General features: G+C 41.5%; 1 protein-coding gene across 1 annotated transcript; it reads left to right on the top strand.

Moving 5' to 3' along the window:
- The first annotated feature begins 204 nt into the window (after positions 1-204).
- On the top strand, positions 205-7,355 carry TBX19 (T-box 19). Its single transcript, XM_009071653.1, has 7 exons — positions 205-466; positions 2,316-2,450; positions 3,234-3,295; positions 4,367-4,428; positions 5,175-5,276; positions 6,001-6,133; positions 6,848-7,355. Exons 1-7 carry the CDS (start codon positions 206-208, stop codon positions 7,080-7,082), a joined length of 990 nt encoding a protein of 329 aa, XP_009069901.1. The 5' UTR covers position 205; the 3' UTR covers positions 7,083-7,355.
- The last annotated feature ends 3,409 nt before the right edge of the window (positions 7,356-10,764 follow it).

The raw sequence follows: 10,764 nt of genomic DNA, 5'->3' as shown, positions 1-10,764 counted from the left end.
CTACTTTAGTTATAACATGTTTTTTTCCCCAAATGATTGAACTAAAATAAAAATAAAATATTAATCTTTAAGAGACTTCTTCAGCTAGGTGGAGGGAGGATGTCTTTTACATTGAACTAATCTGTGAGCATCTGAACACAAACATACTGGGGAGAGTCTTTCAAAACCGGCAATGTCCCCCTTTTTTGTTTCCTTGGCCAGGCGGATGTTCCCTGTTTTGAAGATCAGTGTGTCAGGCTTGGACCCAAATGCCATGTATTCCTTCCTTTTGGACTTTGCCCCAACTGATGGCCACCGCTGGAAGTATGTCAATGGAGAATGGGTGCCAGCAGGGAAACCAGAGCCACCAAACCACAGCTGTGTCTACATCCACCCAGACTCTCCCAACTTTGGGGCCCATTGGATGAAAGCTGCCATTTCCTTCAGCAAAGTCAAACTTACCAACAAGCTCAATGGGAGTGGGCAGGTATGGCCTGATGTTTCCACATACACCTCTTGGCTTCAATTGCAAGCACCTACCAATCAAGAAATATCAAGGGTGCATTTATGTAATTATAGAAGCCCTTACAGGCCTCTTCACCCACAGATGCCAATTATTCTCTGGAGGCCAAATGTAAACAGGAATAAACAGGCCTTAATTGGCACTTTCAGATTTTAATGGACTTCTTGATGTTAAGAGAGACAGAGTGCTATGGTTTACTTAATCATCAGGGGGCTTTTCAGAGTTGGTCTTGTGTGCTGGGGATTTTTACATAGGACTTCAGAGAAAGGGGGGAAAAATGGTCACGGGTATTAGGTTTTTGTTGTGTTCCCCCATGTTGTTTGGTGTAAGTGGAATGTTGGCAGGAGTCAGATAGCAGAATAAAAGGCTGCTCCTAAATGAAATAATTACTGTGTCTGCTTCTGCATCATGATAATTATCAATATTCTATTGAATCAGCTTTGGCCTTTGGAAAGAAATCACATGTACCAGAAATAAGTGACTTTCTCTTTGAACCCCTTAAAAATGCAAACAGGAAAATTAGTTTTGTTTCGTATTTTATTTTTGATGGTGCATCTAAAGTCAAAATGTTGCCCAAGACCTTTTGTTTGCTTATTTGTTTTGTACAAAACTCCTACATTGGATGATACTTGTCAGCCCAGAATCAATTTCTTTCATGTAAATACTATGCATTCTCTGTTATTTCCATTAGGTTTGTGAGGTGCCTCTATAAGCCTACTACCCTAATTAGGTAGGAAATTATCTCAGTTTTTAGACAGGAGAACAAGAAGATGATCTGACTTTTCCTAAGTCATACATGGAACCAGTACACAAGAATTATCGTGGAGCATAAGGAACTGAATTTGCAAATGCTTGTCCTGCATCAAGGGCCTCAGAAAAGTCAAAGGCCTCAGAAAAATATGCATAGAGGGGAAAAAACCTACAGGAAACCAACTTAGAGGGTCAAAGAGACCCTGGGGAGAAATAGAGGGGAACAACGTATGTATATGTGATGAAGTGGAGTGGAAAATAGTAGAAAGCAGGGGAGGAAAAGCCATATGAGAAACAGAGTCCAACCAAAAGTCACTAAATAACAAATGTCTGAAGCCCCTCTTGTTTTCCTTTGAAATCATGACAATAGTGTTAAGGTAAACCATGTTCCCATTCTGTGCATCAGCTTCTCTCTGTGTGATGCTATTAGAAAGCAATAGCTGACTAGAAGTGCTTCATGCTGTTCTATATGTATGTATGTATGCACACACTTTCCAAAGTACAGATTAAAAAAAAAATCTTTGCTTGCAGTAGAGATAATTAAGCAATCTAATAGACTACCCAAGGAAGGTATATTGTGGAATCAATGCTATTCACAGCTTTTAATGCCAGGTTAGAGAGACCTGCCAAGTCTTGTTTAGACACACTTCGTCTTGCCCAGACAGATGACTAAGTGCCTGCCTCAGCTCCCTCCTGGCCCCAATTTCTGTGGTGATGATTCTCAGTCTTTCAGATAGTAGAAGCAGGACAGGGAATGCCCTTGAGCTGCTTCAACTGTCTCTAGTGGAGTGGAAGCCCAATGGTTTGAAGGCCATAGCTGCTGACACAAATATTCACTAATGCTGTTGTATCAAAAGCTTTAAATACAAGTCCAGTGAGGCTCCATTCTGTTCAGCCCTATGGTTATCCTAAGGCAGGAAAGCACCTGCCCTTCTGCTTTCAGTACTCGCTGACTGGGGAGGTTTGGCAGTGACATCTGGTCTGTTACAGAGCCAGAGCAAAGAATCAGCTGTGAGATACCAGGGTGGCATTGGGGTCTGTCTCTCTGTTTTGTTTTCTGCAGATAATGTTGAACTCCCTGCATAAATATGAGCCCCAGGTACACATAGTTCGCGTAGGAGGTCCCCACCGGATGGTGATGAACTGCTCTTTCCCCGAGACACAGTTCATAGCTGTGACTGCCTACCAAAATGAAGAGGTAGGCAGATGCCACACTGTGCTCTTGGTCACCATTGATGAGTTATATTAAAAGCTTATTAACTACAAGATCAGCAATATCTTTTTATTTTTTCCCCACTGGTCCCATGCAGTGTAAATGTTCCACCCAGTCTAATACTCTGTTGTCTCTCTGCAGTAGAACATTGCCTAATCTAGTGTCTGGCTACAGTACTAAGACAGGTTTAGCTTAATATCCTGCCACAGCTGTTCCAGACTGGTCCATCTGTCTTAGCATCTCAATCCTTTACTGGAAGAAACCAAAGAAACGGCCCTATAGTCAAGTCCAATGTCTTTCTCCAATAATAATGATAACCCTGTCTGTCCCTGCTCCTTATAATACATACAACTGAAGAACAGAAAAATATTCCATGGGAAAACTTCTTTCCAACCCCGAAACTGTAATTGAGGGATGCTTTGGACCGAGAATTGCTAACTCCTGTGCCACATCCCTTAGCTAGTATTGCTGCAGATTTTATTCATACTTGTTAGGAATTCAATATTTAAACTCCCTTGAAAGGGTCCACCATCCCACAGGATTTGCCAGACTAGCTCATGCCAGAATGCCCCAACTGGTGTTCTGCCTGTGGCACTGATCATACACAGCACTCCACAATGAGCAAAGCTCTCTTCTAAGCAGCCCTGGAAAGCATCAGCTGTGGGTATATATTTTAGGCAATTTACTTAGATTACTCTGGAAGGTGTTTTGTCAAGTTTCTATTCCAAATTGCCTTCACTAACATGCCTTTTTTTCTGTAAACTCAAGATAACAGCTCTCAAAATCAAGTATAATCCCTTTGCCAAAGCCTTCCTGGATGCAAAGGAAAGGTGAGTTTGTCTTTTTTTTGCTCCAGTAGCATTTTGCTGCTGATATGGTTAAAACTGTGGCATCACAATATGAAGATAAATTACTGAATTTTGTTTCTGCAGTCTTAAATCCAGATCCACTCCACTGATTTAAGTGGGGAGATTCTTGATATAGTTATTACGATGGGTCTGAAGTGGGTGAATAATGTCTTGTGGATCCTAGGACTTAGCACTGTCTGCACAGGAGGCCTGAAATGAGATGGTGGGAACTTCCCCAGTAGTGCTGTACACTGCATATGTTCACTACATTGTACTTGCACTCCAGTGAATCCCATAAATTGATAGGTCAGGGGGAATAAAAGTTAGCTGCAGGTGTCAAAAAGCATCACTGAAGTGAAATTACACTGTAACTGTAACCTAACTACAGTGCTGTTATTAAATCTGTGTGATAACGTATGATGTGTTTATTAAAAGTAACCTGTAGGTGTTAAGTAATGTGGGATGTCAGAGATGCTTCCATAGGAAATGAATTGTGGCTTATCTTTTGAAATTTTACTTTCATTATCCATGTTAATGCAGAGGGGCATCCAAATTATGCATTCCAGCCCATAATTGCTAAGAAAGTTTGTTGGGACCTGCTGTATCATCTGACATGTGAAGTGTCCCACATTCCTGCAGGAGAACCTGTATTTCCTTTCATTCCTCTCCCCACTTAGGAAGCTGTTGTGTGTCAGTACCAGGTTTCCAGCTGCAGAAAGGGGAATGCTGCCTTTGGTTTGCCTGGCTGAGCAGAAGGCAAAGTCCTGCCTTGGTCTGGGCTGGAGGCCTGCAAACAGCAATGGTGCACACTGATGGATTTAGAATTCCAGGTTCAGCCAATATATGGTACAAACTTAGTACATTTTTGTGTAAGCCATGAAAGTTCCTGCTTCCTTTATGGCAGAATGTAGAAAAGTTTACTTCTGTATAACAAGTGGTTAAAGAAGATGGAATTCCCTCCTTTTTAACTCCTCCAATTTTTTAGTGAACACTTCTGTTTATAACTTTTGTGATTTCTTAATCAGTTCTACCACTAAGTATTTTGCTTTTCAGAAACCATTCTAAGGATGCTCCAGAAACAGTCACTGAAGGTCAACATATGACATATTCTCACCGTAAGATTTTTATTTGTGTCAGCTGGAAGATTTGTGTGATATGATAGGTGCTGGGAACTTGGGACTTGCTTAACTGGCTTATACCAATCCTTTACTGAGTCCTGAGTTGTGTTCATGGAAAGGAACCCTTTTAAAAATAAGAAGATTGAAGAAACTTCACAGCAACAGGAAATAATGCGAGAGGTTCTGCAGAGGGATCATTTTCCTTATGATCCAGTTTTTCAATATTTAAAGGAATATAGAGTCATGATGATATATGACATTTTTCGGGCTTTTTCACTTTTTTTTTGGGTATTTGTAACTTTGAATGTTTTTGTTAACTACAAAATTACCTTTCATTGATAAACAGGTAAAAAATAGAGGGGTTTCTTTAATGATACTTTTTCTTTCATTCATTCTTTCATGTTTGTGACATTTTATTGTAGCTGCTTTCAGGTGTTGTTTTAGGGTTGGTGGCTTTGGGGTTTGGGGGGGGTGCATCGATGGTTTTTTTGGGGAGGTTGTTTTTTTTTTCCAGTTGTTCCAAAAAGCAGTATCTTGGAATCTGCTTGGTATGTCTGAGGTACAGCAAATTCTGCAAGAAGGCTGGTTTGTTTCTTAACTGTGTTGCACCGTTTTAGTGCAATAATACCAGTTTTCTTCTCTCTTTTCCCTCAAAGTGGGTGGCTGGTTGATTTCCAACCCAGATACAGTGTGTGCATCAGGAAGCTCTAATTATCAGTACACTGGACCTCTGCCCCTGCCAGCTCCACACACTCCTCACAGCTGCGAGCGATACTCAGCACTGCGAGGCCATCGTGCTGCTCCGTACCCTCCTTCCTACATGCAGAGGAACCACTCACCTACAGGTACTACTGTAACAGGGCTTTGCTTCCTCCACCTGCCTCACCCTTGCTTTAGGTTAGCACAAGCATTGAAACAAGAAAGAACTGAGGCTAGGAAAGAGCATGATGAGTCTCTGTAATGATCTGCACTGGTTCATGCACCAGGTAGGTTCAAGGCAGCAAAGCAAGAGGTACAAAGAGTTGCTTGTTAATTATAATTTAGCAAGGATTCCTGTTTAGTAGAAATATTTATCATTGAATCATAGAGTGATTTGGCTTGAAAGGGTCCTTAAAGATCATTTTGTTCCAACCTCCTTGCCATGGTCACTAGACCAGGTTGCTCAAAACCCCATTCAAGCTGGTCTTGAACATTTACAGGGATGGGACAATATTTATAAAATTTTATAAAATATTTAAGCTTGAATTGTAAGGCAATCTGTACTAAAACATTGCCAGATATGTGTCAATAATTAATGAGAAACTATTAGTCAGACTTGCAAAAATGCATATCCTATGTCTGTCATGCTGTACCTTCTCACATATCACACCTGGAACCACATTGGCACCTTGCTACTCTCTTAATGAACATGGGAATTTTGTCCTTTTACCTATAGTTGGGAACTTCAGATTGCTGAAGCCTGATCAGATTACTCCCTCAGACCTGCCTATGTTCTGTTGCCTTAAGACAATGTCCCTGCAATAGTCACTGAGAATTAGCTTGTTGCTTTTTTTCTCCCCCTCCTCAAAGTTAATTTGTTGGAGAGTTCCAGCAATAATCTTCAGGTATTCTCAGGACATGACAGCTGGACTTTGCCATCCTCTCCACATGCTAATTTGCTCTCAGTGCCACACACGAAGGGAGGTGCCAGCCCTGGACCCAGGTAAGGTTACAGGAAAACTGCTACTGTGAGGAGCACTGAGGCTTGTAGGACTGCCCTGGTGATTCACACTTTGTCCCAGGCTTTAATCAGCATCCAGGATTTTAAACATGTCCTAAGTGCCCAACTTAAGATTCCTGGACAGATCTTTCTGACCAGCTAATTATCTTCTGCTCTGATCAGTGAGAGCTTCATTTTACCCCAGCATTGTTGAAAACCAGGGTCTTGGAACAGCCACAGATAACTCTGGTATGTACAATCTATGAGCATTCTAAAACCAAATTATTTTTCTCCATATATTCCTCACTATTCTGCATGAAATGAGGATCCTATTCTAGGAGTGGGTGGAATTTAGAAGTAGAGAGTAAATTAATTAGCAAGTATTTCACCTTCAAATGAATGCACACATTTCTTCTCTAATTTAGGTGCCAGGAAAATCAGCTGCAATTCTTGAACGTTTATAATCATTCACCAAAAAGATCTTTAAATCTAGAAGCCTCATATGTATTTGTATATTTCTCTACATGCCTCTCTTCAAGGTCACCAGGTGTCATAGTTGCTGGTGGTTTTTCACTTAAGATATGCAAGGCTGATCTAGTTTAGTAACTCAATTTGAACAGCTGCCTATTAGAAGATAATGCAATTGACTTTACTGTAGCAAGTCTTTTGTAGGGTTTTGAAATAAGTCATTCAATTTGTACTGCTTTTTTTTTCCAGCCACTACCCTTGCCTGTGGACAGTGAGCAACAGTGCTGTAAATGTTGCCAGCCCAGGAAGTGAGATGAACAGCAGCCCTTCAAGCATGTTTCTAAGGGGTAATGTCCCCTTACCTGCTGCATCATCAGTCCAAATCCCTCTGCAGGGAATGGTTTCTGGCAGCATGGAATCGCAAGGGGAAAGCACTCTGGCCAGACTAGCCGACTCTGTGTGGACATCCTCACACTCCTTTTAATGGACAGGCAGCCCACAAGGAGCTCAGCCAAACAAGACTGACACAAATGGCAAATGATCCCCTAGAACTGCAGCTCAGAGCAGAATGTACGCAGAAAGACAACTTCATCAAACATCACTTTCCATAATGTACCTCTTGTTTGCCAGAGAAGCCAAAATGCAAAGGCAGGAAATGTTAGGAGAACCAGCTTCTTACTGTAACCTTTATGCATCTTTCAGGTTGATGTCCAGAAAAACTCTTTTTAGTTAGTTTTGCTTCTGTATCACATTAAAAATGGTCAGAGACATGGACATGGGTCAGAGACATGGGACTTCTATATCACATTAAAAATGTTCAGAGACATGGGACATCATGCCGTGCAGACATGGCAGCTGGATATTCACATGTCATCTTATAAGTTCTTTCTGTAACTAAGAGCCAAGTCCAGGGGAAATTGTGAGCAAGTTCACAACTGGTCATTTGAGGGGGACAGTGCTGCTTTAAAGGCTTTCTGAATCTCTTGCATCAAGGTTTACACAACACATGAAACTAAACCCTTCAGGAGATGAAATTAGTCTGACATCTTAATGCCACCTGCACACAGTGTTCTCTTGTCCCTTTCCCTTCTCCAGCTCCTGTTTGCTATTTGTGTACCATAGGGATAGTGGACACACACAAGCTGTGAAAGTGGCTGCATTGTAGCAGCAGGGTGAAGGGCAGCTAGTAGCATTTATAGTCTGATGTCACAATCTTTAAAATGGGAAGTTCCAGTGTTTTCAATATGTACTATTTTTGAAAGGGTGGAGGGAAAAGAATTATAGAAAAAAAATATTCAGCTTGCATTTCCACTTTGCTTCAGATATAGAGTACAAATAAAATATGAATAAATGGTGTATTACTTCCTCACTTTCTTTCCAAAGTGTATACATGTGTACAGTCTGCTTCAGCTAACAATCTCTGAGCTGTTTAAAACAGCTCTGCTAGAAGCAAGCTGATAGGACAGGAATTTTCTATTCCTTGTCCATAAAACAGCTCTGCTAGAAGCAAGCTGACAGGACAGGAATTTTCTATTCCTTGTGCTGTTACCAGCTGTATGCTCTTGGGCATGGTATTTCATGTCTTTGCATCTGTTCCCCCTCTCACCTTTTGTCTGCTTCAGCTTCCTTTTTCAGGCTACAGCTTTTCCTATCTTGTGTGAGTGTACAACATCTAGCATAGTGGAGGCCCAATCCTGTCAGGGATTTCTAACCACTACTGTGATGCAAATAACAAGTCATCCCCCAATCTTCCTTGTCCTCTCACATATCTCCTCAGGCAAGCCCTACCAGTCTCTCAGAGAAGAGTGCTGCTATTTGAGCTCTTGCAAAGAAAAAATTGCAAGGTAACTCATGTAGCTATATCTCTGTATAATTAAATGCCCAGCAGCAATTCAGTTCTGTTTACAGTGTTGACAGGGGCTGGATAGAGAGTCCTTGAAGAGGAAATCCTCAGTATAGGTATAGAAGAGGATTCTCCAAAGCTCCTGCGAGATGGTGTCTCTGCAGTGGTGTTTCTGTCTCTGCCAGATACAACAACACTCCCTTTGTGAACAGTCATTTATTGCATACAAGCTCTGGGAGCAGCATTTTATTCTGAGTAGACAATGGAGGCAACAGCAAGAGGAGCTTTTTCATCCAGGTCATCACATGTACATCTGTCTGGTGAACCTAGCAGGCTCCTGTTTCATATTCTATTACATGGCCCTGAATGATTCCCTTAAGTTGCTCTCAGGGTTATGCACTTCCATGACTACCCCATCTGGCTTTCCAGATGGCCTTGCCTTCCAGCTTCACTGCAGGCAAGATAATGTGCCAGGATGAACTCAGCAACACTGCTAGTTTTGCTGACTTCTGCTGCTATCCCCTAAAATCAAAGTAATGAAGTTGCTTTGGATGTGCATTTTTATTAATAGAGGCATTGGTCAAACAGGAGCTAATAGAGTGCAAAAAGCTCTGCATCCTGCTATCAGTCTAACCTTTGTCAGTTCTTTCACTGCAGGCAAGATAATGTGCCAGGATGAACTCAGCAACACTGCTAGTTTTGCTGACTTCTGCTGCTATCCCCTAAAATCAAAGTAATGAAGTTGCTTTGGATGTGCATTTTTATTAATAGAGGCATTGGTCAAACAGGAGCTAATAGAGTGCAAAAAGCTCTGCATCCTGCTATCAGTCTAACCTTTGTCAGTTCTGACTGTAAATCTGCCTTCCCACATTCTGACAAAAGCTTGGTGATGCGTTTCTCAACTCTGTGTTTCTCTGCCTTGCAACCAGAAATGTAAGTAGGTGTTTGTCTCAAAAATAGCTCTGCTTTGCAGACGAGGTTTATTAACTAACTTATGCTACCCTCTTCTGGCTGTTCAGATCCCCACAGACACACCACACACAGTCTATATGAGATGGCTATAGGTGCTAAAAAACAGGCAAGTGGTGACTTCTCTATGTTCCAGGACTTCCTTCATGGTTAATGAGTTGGATAATTTCTTAGGTATCCCATATACTGCATTACAGTAATACAAGAGTGATTATAAGGTGATACACAAACTGCATTTTTATTTCATAAGTGAACAATCTAGGAGAAAATCTAATTAGCTTTCCTGATAGTCCCATAGAATTGTAAAGATAAAGGATCAAAATGAATGGGCAAAGTAATTTTTCTTTCTTACCACTGTAAGAGCAACTATGACTCATGTCACAGGAGACGAAAAGTTCTGAGATTTCAGAAACAAGCTAAGTTTTTGTCATTGCAGACAATCTGATTTCGCCCAAGACTGAGAAATGGCATGGAGGATAAAAATACCCTTGGCTTGGTCACTACTCTTGGCCTTGTCTCAGTAGAAACTGGCACCTGCAGCCCAAAGCCCCTTGGCCTGAGGATGGCAGGGAGTACACTGATGTTGGATTTAGTGTTGGGGAGTCCTGGCAAGGACCAGGGAGTTGGACTCGCACCTTATGGGTCCCTTACAACTTGGTATCTTCTGTGATTCTATTCCATGATTTTGCCACTTTGGTAAAGGCTTTGAGAATTGATATCTGGCTTGGACAGATTAATTCTAAGCAGTGGAAGCCCTGCAGTGGAAGCCAGTAAAGGCTTTGGGAATTGATATCTGGCTTGGACAGATTAATTCTAAGCAGTGGAAGCCCTGCAGAAAGCTTTTGTTACTTGTTCACAAGAAAACTGCTGTTTTAATTTTTTCAACTCCTTTCCCAGTACAGTGGACTTCCCTGCAGTGCAGTAACAGGCTGGGATACTGGCCGTGCTGTTCTCCTGTGGGAGACAGATTCCCTTAAACTGTATATAAAACTATTCCCCTCTCATTTTTGTGGATTTGGTTTTGCACTTGTTTCCCAGCAGATTTCTGCTTGCTGTTAAAAGGTACACAATAATAATTTCTGAATGAGTATCTCCCTAGTTGCTGTGAGCAGTTACTGAAATGGCAGCAAGAGGAGAGAGTGAACAGCCTCCTCCTCAGTTTTCATATATTTTGATGAAGTCACTTCTTGACTTTGATTAAAAGAGATATATTGAGACACTGGAAGAGCTCTTTTGAGGCTTCCAGGGGTAGATACACTATCTGGTACTAACGATAGTTCATGTTTTTTAACTTAACTAGATTACAGAGTCCACACACTAGGTTTTTGTCCTGGCAGAAGTGCTGCTGGGCCCA

This window comes from Acanthisitta chloris, unplaced genomic scaffold (assembly GCF_000695815.1).
Source record: "Acanthisitta chloris isolate BGI_N310 unplaced genomic scaffold, ASM69581v1 scaffold4513, whole genome shotgun sequence".
NCBI lineage: Eukaryota > Metazoa > Chordata > Aves > Passeriformes > Acanthisittidae > Acanthisitta > Acanthisitta chloris.
The sequence above is the reverse complement of the archived record's forward strand: the minus strand, read 5'-3'. Positions and strand labels throughout refer to the sequence as shown.